This window comes from Callithrix jacchus, chromosome 1, assembly GCF_049354715.1.
Source record: "Callithrix jacchus isolate 240 chromosome 1, calJac240_pri, whole genome shotgun sequence".
NCBI classification, from domain to species: Eukaryota; Metazoa; Chordata; class Mammalia; order Primates; family Cebidae; genus Callithrix; species Callithrix jacchus.
This window is the reverse complement of record NC_133502.1, coordinates 162,609,084-162,625,937: the sequence shown is the minus strand read 5'-3', so window position 1 is coordinate 162,625,937 and position 16,854 is coordinate 162,609,084. Positions and strand designations below refer to the sequence as shown.

At 49.0% G+C, this 16,854-nt stretch overlaps 2 protein-coding genes across 5 annotated transcripts in view; one reads left to right on the top strand and one right to left on the bottom strand.

Moving 5' to 3' along the window:
• AKNA (AT-hook transcription factor) overlaps nt 1-2,469 on the top strand; it is a 61,970-nt gene extending 59,501 nt beyond the window's left edge. For all 4 annotated transcript variants that reach the window (XM_078375025.1, XM_078375029.1, XM_035255520.3 and 1 more), the window contains one exon: nt 1,291-2,469. In XM_078375025.1, coding sequence (XP_078231151.1) covers nt 1,291-1,543 — 253 coding nt within the window. In that variant the 3' untranslated portion in view covers nt 1,544-2,469. The remainder of the gene's footprint in view (nt 1-1,290) is intronic.
• Nucleotides 2,470-5,892: 3,423 nt separating this feature from the next.
• Nucleotides 5,893-9,466, bottom strand: ORM1 (orosomucoid 1). Its single transcript, XM_002760446.6, has 6 exons — nt 9,318-9,466; nt 8,762-8,904; nt 8,487-8,557; nt 7,658-7,765; nt 7,400-7,503; nt 5,893-6,100 (listed from the first exon to the last, which is right to left on the bottom strand). The coding sequence occupies exons 1-6, from the start codon at nt 9,429-9,431 to the stop codon at nt 6,008-6,010; spliced, it is 633 nt and encodes a 210-aa protein (XP_002760492.1). The 5' UTR covers nt 9,432-9,466; the 3' UTR covers nt 5,893-6,007.
• Between the last annotated feature and the right edge of the window lie 7,388 nt (nt 9,467-16,854).

The following is a 16,854-nucleotide window of genomic DNA, read 5'->3' as shown; positions in this document are numbered from 1 at the left end:
AGGCCGCCAGGACCTGAGCTGCCAAGGCCGGCATGTTCTGTCTCCTGACTCACTTAGTGTCTCTGAGCTCCACTTTGCTCATCTGTAAAATAAAGATAAAGGCACCAACTGGTACATGGGTACCTGGGCTAGGCTCTGGGTTTAACTGTTGGAGGAACTGCCAGACTGTTCTCCACAGCGGCTGCACCCTTTACATTCCCACCAGCAGCAGTGCTGAGGCTTCCAGTTTCTCCACGCCCTTGTCAACACTGGTCGCTATCTGTCCTTTTTGATTTTAGCAGCTCAGCGGGTGTGGAGTGGTTTCACTTCGCATTTCTTGCTGGCTGACGATGCGCGTCTTTTCACGTATGCATCGTTCGTTTGAATGTCTCCTTTGGGGGAATGTCTGTCTGGATCATCTGTTGTTACACACTGTACTGTAGTGTAGGTTAGAAAGTGTGCACTGAGGAGGAAAGCCAGACTTCACAGTGTGCCAAGTGAGATGCCAGCGAGTGACTCCACCAAGGCCTCCTAAACTTATGCCTCTTTATCGCCCTCCCCCACCACACACACTTTATTCAACAATGCAGAGGCCACACCCCTCTTCCCACTGCCAGTTTCCTGGAACCCTGAACTTAGTGGCCCTGATAGATGCCATTGTCACTTCTTAGGGAAATCCATGCTTCATCTCAATAGGCTTGTCAGCCCATTCCCACAGCACTTTAAAACAGCACCCCACATTCCTGTAGGACTGGGCCGGGAAGGATGCCCTTCCCCCCACTTCCCAGGATATCTGGGGCCAGACCCTCCCACTCCTGCAGAATTCCTGTTATTATTGTTATTGCCTTTCTCCAGCACCCCATGCAAGCATGGAACCTGCAGATATTCTCCAATGAGGGGGCTTTGCTGTCAAGCCTGGGGTGATCCTGGGCTTCCCAAGATCCGGCTCCAAGAAGGTTGCAGGAGTCCATGTTATCTCGTCCCACTGTAACCCCAGAGCCTGGCACACTGGCTGGCAGGTACTAGGTGGGCAGTCAACCACTGTGAGATGAACAGGTGGATTGAACTTCCTGTCCTTGAACACTTTTTCTGGGTCAGGCACATGTGTTGTTATCGTCCTCATCTTTCCAAGAAATCCCTCGATGTGTTCCTATTATTCCCATTTTAGTGGTAGAGAAGTTGAGACCCAGAGAGTAGGGCCCAGTGGCCCAGCTGGGATGTAGAAGGGGGTTGACCCCACACGCGGTGCTCCTCAGCTCGTCCCTAGCCTCCCCGTGTGTAATGAATGAGCCCACTCACTTCTCCCCACAGGTACTATGCGCCCGCAGGACCTACCTCAGCCCAACCAGCTGCCAAGTGGCCCCCCACAGCCTCTCCCCCGCCAGCCCGGGGGCACCGGCATTCCATCCAGCTTCACCTGGGCGACCTGGAGGAGCTCAACAAGGCCCTGAGCCGGGCCGTGCAGGCTGCCGAGAGCGTCCGCTCCACCACCAGGCAGATGAGCCGCTCGCTGTCGGCCGACCTGCGCCAGGCTCACAGCCTGAGGGGCTCCTGCCTCTTCTGACTCCACTGGGGGCCCAGAGACAGATGAGTGTGTGGGTGGGCAGGTGGCCACCAGGCCAGGAGTGGGCTGGAGCTGCTGAGGCCTGGAAGGCCCGCATAGTTTCTCAGCAGGAGAGTATCCCTCCAGCACAGACCCCGCCTGCTCAGTCCCTGTGCTTTCTGAATGGAGGGGGTGTCAGCTGGATCACCAAGAGAAGTGACTTTCCAGGAGCACCCGTCCTTCACAGAGGTGCTGTGAGCGAGGCCCACTTACGTCCAGCAGAGCCTCTGGCAGTCTCTCCTGGTCCTGCACGTGTCCACCTCCTGCTAATAATAGGCATTTTATATATAGATGGACAGATATTTTTAAACTGAGGAGTTTTCCTGATCTTGGGTCCTCCTTAGGAGGCCAGACAAGAAAGGAAAGGCGACGGTTTCTGGAGCACACTTGTCCCCCATGTGACCAGTCACTCTGGGGCAGGCACCTCTGGGAAGGGCACAGCTGGAGACCATTCTCCTAATGACTGGCAGTCAGCGGGGCATTTTAGGATGTCAGAGCCCCAGGCTGACATGCGTCCAGCTTCTCCGTGGCAGCAGAGGCTTTTCCCACAGGCCTCCTGGGATGGAGGCAAGCTACAAAGCACCCAGGACGCTGTCCACTGTGGTCCCTCTCAGTACCTCATGCAAGGTCCCCAGCTTCTCCTAGGATCCCAGTGGCATTTATCACTGGCCAGCTACCTGCCAGGCCAGGGCTGGGGCACGGTCTTTGGCCATAAGGCCAGGCCACCTCCCACACCCCCACCCCGTGGCAGTGCATACCTCTGCATTTCTGGAATGTGTGTGCATCAATGATGTTTGTATATTTGAGGCATTTAAAAATCTATTTTCGTTACAAGGGCAAATGAAGAATGACTATTGATCTTAAATAAAAAAGAAAAGACAAAAAAATACCCAGAGCCATGTGTGTCTGTGGTGTGTGTCATTAACGTTGCCTTCTAGGCTGGGCATGGTGGCTCACACCTGTAATCCCAGCACTTTGGGAGGCTGGGGTGGAAAGATCACGAGATCAGGAGTTCAAGACCAGCCTGACCAACATAGTGAAACCCTGTCTCTACTAAAAATTACAAAAATTAGCCAGGTGTCGTGACATGCGCCTATGGTCCCAGCTACTTGGGAAGCTGAAGCAGGAGAATCATTTGAACCCAGAGGCAGAGGTTGCAGTGAGCTGAGATGAGGCCACTGCACTCCAGCCTGGGTGACAGAGTGAGACTCCATCTCAAAACAACAACAACAACAACAAAAAAAAAAACTTTTGCCTTCTAAAGTCAAGTTTATGGGTGGAAGATTTGATGCCCAGCCCAAATCTTTCCCAGGAGACCTGTTGGGTGTCTGCCTGCCTCCCTCTGGTGGCTTCTGTTTCTCCAGTTTTTCCCATCTGCGTATCTAAGAATCATAAATCTTTCAACTGCAGAGGGCTTTGAGGTAGGGCTGCCTAGCCAAGTCCCTTTTGACTGAGGCCAGAGATGTTGATGAGGCTCATGCCAGGTTGGTGTCTACAAGAGCGTGGACCTTGACTCTCTCCAGTGCTCCTTTCAAGAGCGAACAGCAGCTGCCATTTAGGGAGCACCTCCTACCCCCTGATCCCTGTGCTAAGCTCTGGGCCTGTCCTACTTCACACAGCCCACGTGCTAGCCCTCAAGACCCCTACTATGCCCCCGCTTTTACTGATGAGGAGAGTGAGGTTCCACTGGACCATCTGCCCAGACTGGTTCGGGAGAGAGCCTGGGTTTGAACTCACATTGGTCTGACTCCAAAGTTCACATTCTTTGTAATGTGTGTTTTTCGCTTCCTATACCCCCATGACTTTTTTTTCTCTTCACCTCCTGCTGCTTCTTTACGTGGGTTTTCCTTCCACCTTCTCCACTTCTTGCCTCCCTGCTTCTCCCTGTCCTGCCCACCCCGACTCATTTCTGTTTCCTTTTTCAGCAGATCCTCCTCAGTAGGGTTGAAAATGGTGTCTCACTGAAGGTAACACTGAAATGGAAAAGACTGGGTAGTTTATTTTTTAAAAAGAGGTATAATTGACTCATAGTTCCACAGGCTTCACAGGAAGCATGGCTGGGAGACCTCAGGAAACTTACAATCATGCTGGAAGCAAGTCCCTTCTTCACCAGGCAGCAGGCGAGAGAGGAGAGAGAGAGAGAGAACGAAGTGGGAGATGCTACACACTTTTTCTTGTGAGAAACAGCACTCAGGGGATGATGCTAAACCATTAGAAACCACCCCCATGTTCTTGTAGGTTCTGAGCCTTCAGTTCCAGGCCATTCTGGGGCCCCAGAGGCTGTTTTGTCCACTTGCCTTCTGAGGACATCAGCACGGCGTCCCTATCCTCTGTGTTGTGGACACAGCAGTGGTTTGGGTGCTGAGCAAAGGATGCTGGAGTCTTGGGCCTATGGAGCTTGGCTGTTGGGACAGGAGGTACAAAGCGGAGTGGTGCCTCAGGACACAGGACTGGACCCTTGGGTATCAGGGCTTTGGGCTCATGGTCCTGTCACCCTGGGTGGCATAGGCAGCTGCACACGCAGAATTGCTCCAACAACTCAGCCCAACTTTTCTGCCACTGTAAGGGTGCTGCTTCCCTCATAACGAGAGGCTGTCATTCCTTTTTAACAAGAGGCTGTCAATCGCAAGCCCGAGGTCCGGGTGAGGCCAGCCCTTCATGGCTTGTGTCACCAAGTGGATTGTGTCTCAGGTTTGGCTCCACCTCAGGGCTCGACATTTGCAAGATGTCAGCTGATTTCCAGGGACTGGCCTCACCCTTAAGTGTTGCCTTCTTCTTCTGGGCCTTCCAGGTGGGCATCCTGAGGACACCTCCATGGAGACACCCAGCCCATGTGGCTGGGCCCCAAGTCCTCTCCATCACTCTAACCCTTCCCTGCCCTGCCCTGGCCAGGCAACCGTCTCTGGCCTGGATGCCCACAGCAGCCTTCACGTAGGCCTTCCTGCCTCCAGCCTGGTCCCCCAATGTGCCTCCCAATGGTCATGGTAATACTGAAATAAGGACCTTATGATTGGCACCACATGCCATGAAGTCTCCCTATCCCATCCACCTTATATTAGTCTGTTCTCATATTGCTATAAAGAACTACCTGAGACTGGGTAGTTTATGAAAAAAAGAGGTTCAATTGACTCACAGTTCCGCAGACCTAACAGGAAGCACAGCTGGGAGGACTTGGGAAACTTACAATCATGGTGAAAGGCAAAGAGGAAGCAAGTCCCTTCTTCGCAAGGCAGCAGGAGAGAGCCAGCGAAGAGGGAGGTGCTCCACACTTTCAAACAAGCAGATCTCATGAGAAACAGCACTGGGGGAATGGTGCCAAACCGTTAGAAACTACCCCCATGCCCCAATCACCTCCACTAAGACCCACCCCCAACACATGGGGGTGACAATTCCATGTGAGATTTGGGTGGGGACACAAGCAAACCATATCACACCTCCACTTCTGTTTAGGGTCTTCTGCCCCAAGGTTTCTCAAATGCATCCTCTCATTTCCTTGCTTGCAGGAGGAAAAGAAAAGTTTTTTGTTTTTTTCGTGACTGAAGTTTTATTACAATCTTGCTATTAGGAGAAAGGCCTTACAGTAGTCTCAGTGTAGAAATTCACATGTGTAGGCCGAGCGCAGTGGCTCACGCCTGGAATCCCAGCACTTTGGGAGGCCGAGGCGGGCAGATCACAAGGTCAGGAGTTAGACCAGCCTGGCCAATATGGTGAAACCCCATCTGTACTAAAAATACAAAAATTAGTGGGGCATAGTGGCACGCGCCTGTAGTCCCAGGTATTTGGGAGGCTGAGGCGGGAGAATTGCTTGCAGCAGAGGTTGCACTGAACCAGGATTGCATCACTACACTCCAGCCTAGGCCACAGAGCAAGACTCTGTCTCAAAAAAAAAAGCTACATTTCTTTGCTTGTATTATTTTAAATTGACACATAATGTACATATTTATAGGTACTGTGTGATATTGAATGTTCCCAACACAAAGAAATGGCAAATGAGGTGAAAATGTTCATGACCCTGATTTGATCTTCACACATTGTACACAGGAACAGCAGGTTGTATTATGCTCCTCATCTTTCTAGATTGGTTCAGATGCCCCTTCCAGGAAGCCTTTCCAGATTTCCACCCTGTGGAAGAAATTATCTTCCCACGGTGCTGGCCTCCCACAGCACATGGTGCCTGTCATCATCTATCCTGGCCCATGTGAGGCTTTTTCCACCAGGGACAGTGTCTTATCCAGTGCCCAGCCAGGGTCCAATTCAGGGCAGGCTTCAGAATGAATGAATGAATGAAGAAATGACTAATAACCCAGCTGTTCCAAACACAGAGGCTTTATTGATGCAAGTGAGGGAAAGAACTGAGGTACACGTGCTGGGTTGGAGGGAGAGGATGGCCCCCAAGTCTCTGTCCTGATCCAGGGTTGTGTCCTGCTAGGATTCCTTCTCCTCCTCCTGTTTCCTCTCCTTCTCCTCCTCCTGTTTTCTCTCCTTCTCATGCTGCTTCTCCAGCGGCTCACACAAATCCTAGAAGGCAGCGGTGAGGTGGAGTGAGGGGGAAGCAGAGGAATGGGGAAAGAGTGGGAGGTCTTCTGTTGGGGGGCAGAATGAGTTCTGGGCTGTGGAACCAGTTCAACCAGCATTCCAGCCCCGGCACTGTCACTTCCCAGCTGGGTGATCTTGGGCAAGTCATTTTCTGTCTCTGAGCCTCAGCTTATTTGCCTCTAAAATGGCTCAGACCCTTAAAAACCACGGATATTTACTAAGCACTTAGGACCCGAAGGACCCTTACGCTGCATCTCCTGAATTCCTCACCACTGCCACTACTATGCAGATGATGTAACTGAGGCTCAGGGTGACCATGGAGCCCATGCGAGGCTCCCTAGCCAGACTGCGGGGGTGCCAGGCTGTGGATCAGGTGAGCTGACTCCAGTGGTTGTGTTCCTAAGCCCTGTCCCAGGATCCTGGAGCTGGGGGTTGGGGGGAACAGGTCACACCACTGATGGTGCTCTCAGGTGGCAAATGGCTGGAATTTGTTTTTCTTTGAATAGTCATGGAAGTACTGCATGTGTATATTTTAAAAACTGGAACCAGCTCATCCACACTGTGATTTCACAGATATTAGGGCACAGGGCCACACCAAGGCAAGACTTCAAACACAGATTTAAAGAAAAGTGTTAAGGAGCTCATTACACAGTAATTCTTATTTGTAGCAAAAATCAGGATGGTGATTCTGGCCGTGCTGCAGTGTGGGTGACACTGAAAACCACAGTATCAATTCCCCATTGCCCGGGTATTAAAAATAAGCAGGGGGCTGGGTGTGGTGGCTCATGCCTGTAATCCCAGCACTCTGGGAGGCCGAGGTGAGTGGATCACCTGAGGTCGGGAGTTCGAGACCAGTCTGGCCAACATGGTGAAACGCTGTCTCTACTAAAAATACAAAAAATTAGATGGGCGTGGTGGTGCACGCCTGTAATCCCAGCTACTTGGGAGGCTGAGGCAGGAGGCATCTGTAGGTGGTAACTCCCCACATTGCATCTCCTCCAGTTGCCAGTCCCCCTCACTGCTGCCACCTTGGCTCACACTGTTCCCTCCTGTTAGCTTTGAGATCCTCCCTGGTTCCGCAGGGACTTCTCCTTCCTGGGCTCTCATCCACCACCTGGGCATCTGTAGAGCTCAGCTGTCCCTACAGTGAGGCAGGTGCCTAAAAGCAGAAGATCTGCCCAGTTGTGCAGCCTTGTCTGGCAGCTCTCCCACTCTGGGGCTCTGAGGTTGCCCAAGGTGGGCCATGGACAAGGTGGGCACTACCCAATCCCTTGCATTTACCTTTTTTGAATCGGTGTACAGGACTTCTGACCTGGGAATGTGCATGCAGTCGAGAGCTTCGTAGAACTCTCCCAGTTGCTCCTGGGTCGTCTCTGGCTTGTCAGCTGCAGGAGGAGCAAGGAGAGTGAGTGGGACACAGTGGGGCCCGGGTGAGAGGCCAGGGAGGGCAGGGGTTCTGGGGGCCCAGCCCCAGGGGTGGGTGAATGGGGGGGCGTGGCCTAGATGGGGCATGCACTTGGGTCTGCCAAGCGTGCCTACCATAGACAGACAGCCCCGACTTCTTCTCATCGTCCATGTCAAAAGCGAGCATGAAGGTCCTAGTGTCCCTGAGGATCAGCAGGTAAGCAACATGTTCTCGTCCTTCCTCTGGAAGAGAAAAAAGAGCCTCTGGGTGAGAACATGGGATGGCACAATGGTGCCTATCTTACAGGTGAGGAGGCCTAGGTGTGTCCAGGCCCACACAGCCCATCTGTGAAGGCCTGAGGCTCCCTTGGGCCACCCCTGCTGTGTGCCCAGCCCCACTCTCGTGTGCCCAGCCCCACTGCGTGCCAGGCTCCATGCCAAGGACTTTCTATACATAGGATCACAGGAGCCTCACACAGACTATGGCAGCGAGGGCCTTTCTCCCCATTTTACAGGTGAGGAAAATGAGGCCCAGAGAGGAGGCTCAGCTCCATCAGCTGTCAGTTCAGCTCCATCAGCTCCCTGCTATGCGCCACCTCTGTGGTGATGGGAGGACAGAGTTGAAGGCACCACCTGTCCAACATACAGGCTTCCACCCTGGGTTTCCAAAGCATCTTAAAGAGGGAGAGAGAGGCAGGTCTGAAGCCAGCCTGGAGTTCTAATTCCAGTTCTGATTATAAGTTGTGTGGTCTCAGGGAAGCTGTTTGAGGTCTCTGTTCTGTTTTCTCATCTGATTCTCCCAATGTCCTCTTAAAGTTGTTTCTGAGCACATCGTAAGAGCTCGAAAATGTTAGTGGTTATTTCTCTGTGCCCAAAGTCTCCAGGACCCTCGACACACCCCCCACCTTATGCTGGCCTGCCCTGTTCCCACGGTGAAGCCTCCTGCCTGAGGGCTGGCCCTCACCAAATTTGGAGATGGTCCCATTCTCCCGCTGGACATTCAGGTAGCTAGTGTTATAGATGCATGCGTTCCGGCTAAAGCCAAACAGAAAATGGAAGGAAAACAGCACGATTAACAAGGAGAAGTGGACAATCACTCATCACAGTCCAGGGGCAAGAGGCTGGTGGAGATTAAAGCTAGCCCTCCCGGCTCCACCCATGGGAAGGCCAAGGCCAGAAGAAGGAGGGGCTTGCTCAGGTCAGAAGCTGAGATGGGGGCGCTGGAATGGGGGATCTCACTTGGTCTGGTACTCTCTGAGAAAGATCGTGTCCTCTGTCTTGTTGGGGGTAAAGTAAAAGAAAGTTGCTTGAATATCCTGAGCCAACTTCTTGAACTCCTCGTTTTTAAAAGCCGATGCGATATAAAACCACTTGCCGGAGATCTAGGGAGAAGGTGGGAGTGGTGATGGGGGCTTGATGCTGAGTCTTTGACTGTCAGCCAGGAAAAGACTCAGGCAGATATCTCCCTGATTTTGCAAATGGGGAGATGAGGCCCCTGGTGGGGAGTAGACATGCAGGAGCTCACCCTGAAGATCAGTCACTCCCCCTGGGCAGCCCCTCCAGGCCCAGCAAAGAATTGTCCTCTGTGAAGGACTCTGCAGTGAAGTTTCTGAGTTTGGAGGCAGGCGGCGCCTCCAGAGTCCCCTGGGGTGGTAAGAATTTTACCCCAAGGACCCAGCAGAGAAAAGGGCAGAGCCAGGAGCAGGCGGCCAACCACAGCCATTAGGGAAAGGGAAGCCCAAAGAAGGGAGGCAGCTGCCCACGTGCACAGGGCAGGGCTAGCACAGGCACTCACCAGGTCTAGGGTGGCATTGGTGATGGGCACCGGTCTTAGGTTGACACACACTGGGATCTGGGCTTCTAGCAGAGGTAGGAGGCTCAGGACTGTAAGAACCCAGGGCAGTGCCATGTTGGGACCGGGGGCATGTGGAGCCAGGCAGTGCTGGTGGCCAGAGGGTGTAGTCACTTTTATAATAACCTGTGGGCGGTCACCTGGAGCCCAGCAAAAGTTTGCTTTGTGTCTGTGACACAATCCTGTCAGCACTTGGGAAATACCTTGCACAAAACCTTTTCCCAAAGGCCAGCTGAGGGTACAGCCTGCAACCCCAGGTCTAATTTGAGTTCCTGACATGGAGATGTTACAAAAGCTCTGGAGTCTGGTGGCCCAAGGCCAAGGTGGGTGTGGGGCTGCAGCCATGTTAGTAAACATGTGAGTCTGTACATTTCAATAGAGAGGCCTCTGGCTCAGCAATCTTACGTCTTCATTCAATTCCCATCCCACTGAGTGCCAAGACTTCAGAGGGACCCAGCCGCAAGCCAAATGATGAAGCTACCTTCCAGAGTCACCAGGCTGGCATGGGGTGTGTTGTGGTGGGGAGAGTTGGGGTGAGGGGTGCTGGGTGAAGGCAAACATGGATTCAGTTACCGAGACTGTGGCAACAGCTGTGTCAGAGCCAAAGTTCAGTGGGGCCCCAACCCAGCCCTGGACGCAGGCACATTTCCAAAAAGGGACATCCAAGTCAAACGTCTGTTTCCAGTCAATTTATTACATGAAACATCTCCCAACATCTAAAACAGGAAACGATGTCCCTGTTTCCCCCCATCTGAGCAGGCATCTTGCTTCTCTTTCACCAACATCTCTCCGATCCTGGAGCAGTGCCAGAATCACTCGTTCCGCCGTATGTACCCAGTGCCCTTGAAGTGCCAGTCATTGCTCTTCTACCCCACTTGTCTTTCTAGCCCATCGGTCAAGTCTTTATTTGTATGAATAAATGCTTTCAGAAAGTATGTAACCATTTCTTATGGCACGGTTACAATTTTGCATTCTTATTCATTTCATTCTGAATACTTTTTCATGTTTCCATGTAGTTTGTAGTTAAAAGTTTAATGGGGCCAAGGTGGGAGAATCACTTGAGGACCAGAGTTCAAGACTAGCCTGGGCAACACTGTGAGACCCTATCTCTACATAAAAATATTTAAAAATTAGCCAGGTCTGGAGCCGTGTGCCTGTAATCCTAGCTACTCTGGAGTCTGAGGCTGGAGGATTGCATGCGCCCAGGAGTTCACAGTTGCAGTGAGCAGTGATTTTGCCAGTACACTCCAGCCTGTGTGATGGTGCCAAAATAAATAATTAATTAAATGTGTAAGGGATGCATAACTTTTCATTCACTTACTCTATTCTTTTATGTTTTTGTTTTTGAGATGGGGTCTCACTCTGTCACCCAGGCTGGAGTACAGTGGCAGGATCTTGGCTCACTGCAACCTCTGCCTTCTGGGTTCGAGTGATCCTCTCATCTCAGCCTCTGAAGTAGCTAGAACTGTAGGCATGCACCACAACACCAAGTTAATTTAAAAAAAAAAAATTGTAGAGACAGAGTCTCACCATGTTGCCCAGACTGGTCTTGAACTTCTGGCCTCAGCCTCCCAAAGTGCTAAATTATAGGCTTGAGCCACCATTCCCAGCTTATCTAATAGCATTTCGTATTGTGATATTTCCTCTGATGATAAGTGTCAGAGAGTGACCAACTTCCCTTCTAAAATTACCTTACCCAAGGGAAAGAAAAGCACCTCCCATGCACAACGTCTTATATATTAACATTCATAACAGCATTGTTCAAAATAGCCAAAACTAGGAATAATCCAAATGCCCATCAGCAGAAAAATGGAAAATAAAAATGTGGCATTTTCTTACTAAGGAAAATGACTTGGCAATAAAAATAGTTGAACTACTGACACATATAACCACATGGATGAATCTCAAAACCATTATGCTGAACAAAAGAAGCCAGATATAAAGGAGCTAATACACGGTACGCTTTCGTTTATATGAAGTTCTAGAATCGCCCAAACAAGTCTATGATTTTAGAAATCAGATCAGCGGTTGCCAAGGGCAAAAGAAGGCAATTTGACTGCAAAAGGACGTGAGAGAACACTGGAGTGGATGACAATATCCGAGTTGTCATTGAGGTGGCCGTTATACACACAGGTATGGTTGTAAAAACGAATTGAATTGTAAACCTAAAATATGTGCATTTTATTTGATTTATCCAACCTCAAGAAAGTCGATGTTTTAAAAACCCTCCTCCCAAACATGACAAATCCAGAAGCACCAGGGATTTTGAATGCCAATTTGGCAATGCACAAGTGAGTCTCCTTATCCACAACCTTGTCACAACAGAAATGTCCCTTTTTTCCTCTGTTTTATGTGTTTTTGCCAGCTTGGTTTATTTTTTGAATTTGCATTGCACTCATCTGAGGCTTGAAACAATGATTGGGGTTATCAGGAGGGAAGAGAGCAGGTGAGAGAGTGGATGTAACAGGGAGCTGAAAGGTCTGTGCAGCTGGAGCATGTGATGGAGCCAGAGTGCCCAGACTTCAAGTTGAAGAGGGCGGCAGGAGACAGAGCCTGTAGGGCATGGAAGCCAGGCAGAGGGGTTTGCTGGGCTCCGGAGGTGATGGAGAGAAATTGAAAGATTTCAAAAGGGGTTGGAAGGCACAATCAGATTGCTTCTTTAGAAAGATCGCTCTGTCTGTGTGGGAAGAATGGGGAGGGAAAGGGCGGGAGACGAAACCTGGGAGACCAGTGGGAGTTGATGCAGTGGTCCAGGAGTGAGATGACGGGGACAGACTCCAGATATCATTTATCAATTGATTGATTGACTGATTGATTTGAGTCAGGGTCTCACTCTGTTACCCGGACTGGAGTGCAGTGGCATGATCTCAGTTCACTGCAGTCTCTGCTTCCTGGGTTCCAGCAATTCTCCTATCCCAGCCTCTCGAGCAGCTGGGATTAGGTGGGATTACAGGCGTCACCACCACACCTGGACAATTTTTTTTGTATTTTTGGTAGAGATGGGGTTTCGCCATGTTGGCCAGGCTGGTCTCGAACTCCTGACCTCAGGTGATCCACTTGCCTCTGCCTTTCAAAGTGCTGGGATTACAGGCATAAGCCACCGCGCCCAGCCCAGATACCATGTATTTTGAGGAGAAGCTGAGCATTCTGTGGGGACAGCACCACACGATAGACTATTGGGGCCTGGGGATTTAGAGGGCCCCACATATCACACCCACCCATCCACCCACACCACACACACACACACACACACACACACATCCAGTTTATTAAATAACAGATCAGCACCTCTGTCCTTTGCGATCTGGTGCCTGGTAGTGGCACAGTGGGACCCACATCACTAATCATTCTCTTTCACAACCAACACTGTGCAGGCCCAGGAAACAATCTCTACATCTGGCACTCCACTCTTTTTTTTGAAAGAGAAAAAAGAAAGAAAGGAAGGAAGGAAGGAAGGAAGGAAGGAAGGAAGGAAGGAAGGAAGGAAGGAAGGAAGGAAGGAAGGAAGGAAGAAAAGAAAGAAAGAAAGAAGGAAAGAAATGAAAGAGCGAAGGAAAGAGGAAGAGAAAGAGGGGGAGAGAACAGGAATCTTGCTCTATTGCCCAGGCTAGAATGTAGTCTAAAAAATGGGTATTAAAAACCTCTTTTATACCAATAAATGCTTAACAGTGGAGACAGGAAGGAAAAGGGGAGGAAAATAACAAACAAGCAGCCAACCAGTATCTCATTTAAACCTGTGAAATGCTATGCAATTGCTGAGGAGTGATTTACTTCCAATTTTGTGGTCACTTTTAGAATAGGTGTGATGTGATACTGAGAAAAATGTATGTTTTGTGTATTTGGGGTGGAGAGTTCTGTAAATGTTTATTAAGTTTACTTATTCCAGCTCTGAGTTCAAGTCCTGGATATCCTTGTTAATTTTCTGTCTCATTCATCTGTCTAATATTGACAATGTAGTGTTAAAGTCTCCCACTATTTTTATGAGGGAGTCTAAGTCTCTTTGTAAGTCATTAAGAACTTGCCTTATATATCTGGGTGCTCCTGTATTGGGTCCATATATATTTAGGATCATTAGCTCTTCTTGTTGCATTGATCCTTTTACCATTATGTAATGTCCTTCTTTGTCTCTTTTGGTCTTTGTTGCTTTAATATCTATTTTATCAGAGCTGAGAATTGCAACTCCTGCTTTTTTTTTTTTTTTTCTCTCCATTTGGTTGGTAAATCTTCCTCCATCCCTTTGTTTTGAGTCTTTGTGTATCCTTGCATTTGAGATGAGTCAGGATGCAGCATACCGATGGGTTTTGGCCTTTTATCCAATTTGGCTGTCTGTGTCTTTTGATTGGGGCATTTAGTCCATTTAAATTTAGGATTGATATTGATATATATGAGTTTAATACTGCCATTTAATGCTAGCTGGCTGTTTTGCCCATTAGTTGATGTAACTTCTTCATTATGGTGATGCTCTTTACCTTTTGGTATGTTTTTGGAATAGCTGATACTGATTGTTCCTTTCTATGTGTAATCCTTCTTTCAGAAGCTCTTGTAAAACAGGCCTGGTGGTGATGAAATCTCTCAGTACTTGCTTGTTCGCAAAAAATTTTATTTTTCCTTCACTTATGAAGTTTAGTTTGGCTGGATATGAAATTCTGGGTTGAAAGTTCTTTTCTTTAAGAATGTTGAATATTGGCCCCCACTCTCTTCTGGCTTGTAGGGTTTCTGCTGAGAGATCTGCTGTGAGTCTGATAGGCTTCCCTTTGTGGGTAACCTGACCTTTCTCTCTGGCTGCCCTTAGTATTTTCTCCTTCATTTCAACCATGATGAATCTAACGATTATGTGCCTTGGGGTTGCTCTTCTTGAGGAATATCTTTATGGTGTTCTCTGAATTACCTGGAGTTGAGTATTGTCCTGTCTTGCTAGGTTGGGAAAGTTTTCCTGGATAATATCCTGAAGAATATTTTCCAGCTTGGATTCATTCTCTTCATCACATTCAGGTACACCTATTAAACGTAAATTAGGTCTTTTTCACATAGTCCCATATTTCTTGGAGATTTTGCTCATTCTTTTTTAGCCTTTTTTCTCTAAACTTGTCTTCTCATTTTATTTCATCAAGTTGGTCTCGACCTCTGATATCCTTTCTTCTGCTTGATCAATTCGACTGTTAAAACTTGTGCATACTTCGTGAAGTTCTCGTATTGTTTTTCAGCTCTATTAATTCACTTATATTCCTCTCTAAATGATCTATTTCGTTAGCATTTCGTCAAGCCTTTTTTCAAGGTTCTTAGTTTCTTTGCATTGGATTAGAACATGTTCTTTTTGCTCACAGAAGTTTCTTATTATCCACCTTCTGAAGGCTGATTCTGTCAATTCATCACACTCATTCTCCATCAGGCCTTGTTCATTGCTGATAAGGAGCTGTGATCCCCTGTAGGAGGAGAGACATTCTGATTTCAGGTGTTTTCAGGCTTTTTGTGCTGGTTTCTTCCCATCTTTGTGGATTTACCCACCTGTCGTCTTTGTAATTGCTGACTTTCAGATTGGGTCTCTGAGTGGATGTCCAGCTTGTTGGTAATGAGGGTTTTTCTGTTTCTTAGTTTTCCTTCTGCAGATGCCCCTCCCCCACTGAGCTGGACCTTCCCAGGTTCAGCTGTGCTTGCTGTAAAACTCTCAATCTGGAATCTGTGTAATTTCCCCTGCAGTGACCCACTGTACTGGCTGAAACAGCGGTGTTGAGATTCATGGTGCCCTTCCGCCTGGGAATCTTTCGGTCTGGCTCCCTGCCTCAGTCCCCTTTTCAGTCAGCTGAATGGGCGACTCTGCCTTCCCAGAGCTACCAACACCAACCAAAAGGGCACCCAGTCCCATATACTCTGCACTGAGAACCGCTGTGCCGGCCAAAAGAGTCACGCTGGTGACCTGCAGGGCTCCTCTGCTGGGAACCTACTGGTCCATGGGGAACAAAAATTCGTCTGGAAATGTGGCATCCACTCACTCTCTGTGCTTTCACTGGGAGCTACAAACCTGAGCTGTTGCTAATTGGCCATCTTGGATCTCTCTCTCCACTTTTTTTTTTTTTTTTGAGATGGAGTCTCCCACTGTTGCCTGGGCTGGAGTGCAATGGCACCATCTCAGTCACTGCAACCTCCCCCTCCTGAGTTCACATGATTCTCCTGCCTCAGCCTCCCGGGTAGCTGGGATTACAGGTGCACACCACCACACCTGGCCAACTTTTGTATTTTTAGTAGAGACGGGGTTTCACTGTGTCGGCCAGACTGATCTCAAACTCCTGACCTCAAGATCTACCCACCTTGGCCTCCCAAAGTGCTGGGATTACAGGCATGAACCACCGCGCCCGGCCTTGCCCTCTGCTCCAAGTGTCCTGATAAGTCACAGATGATACCACCGCAGACACAGGAGACAGACACTGCTTCAAGAGAGGATTTGAATGAACTTGAACTTACAGGTAAGAAAAAAGACACATTAACATTTTAACTCTTTCCTTTTAGCATGAATGCCAATGAAAAACTCATTTTGCCAGAAACACTGAAAGTCTATTTTCTTGCAATGTGTGGTTAGCGAGATCCTCTTGAGTTAGAAAAGAAGCAGTGCTTACAACAGTTGCACATGGTTGCTGAGAAACATTTGGCAATATTGCATTATTATGACTCCTAAATGTATGTGTCTGGTGTGTGCAGATGGTGCCCACATACAGCCTGTATCTGGTTCTTTTTTTTTTTTTTTTTGAGTGGTGTCTGACTCTGTCACAGAGGTTGGAGTGCAGTGGCATCATCTTGGCTCACTGCAACCTCCGTGTCTCAGGTTCAAGCAATTCTCCTGCCTCAGCCTCTCGATTAACTGGGATTATAGGCATCCGCCACCATGTACGACTAATTTTTGTATTTTTAGTAGAGACGGGGTTTCATCATGTTGGCCAGGCTTGTATCAAACCCCTGACCTCAAATGATCTGCCATCCTGACCTCCCGAAGGGCTGGGATTACAGGCATGAGCCACCACACCCAGCCAATTGAATCTGGTTCTCTACATGGGCATCTAGAGGTTGCATGCTAGCCTCGTGAATAATTTTTAGTTGTACAAATCTTTTGGACATGATTTAATTGATTAATTAAATTTCTAAAACTTAAATGTAAAAATGTCAGCTTCATTTAAAATACTTTTGATTTATAACGTTCAGGTACTTAGGCCAATGGTCTCAGGTCTTTATCTGTTCGAATGTAGAAATCCCCAGCGTGGCCTGCATAGGGGAAGGGTGAAGAAGGAGAGCCATTGCCTTCCAGAGCAGAACTGTGCCCTGTGAGTGCAGTGCAGAGGCACTTCCGAGTGTGTGGTGGTGGGTGCCTGTAATCCCAGCTATTAGGGAGGCTGAGGCACACTTCCAAGTGCCTCTCCTCAGCAGGAGGAAGGGGTCTTCAGCGTCCTCACTGTCCCTCAGGCTGCCGCACAGGGGTCTCACTCTCCACCTG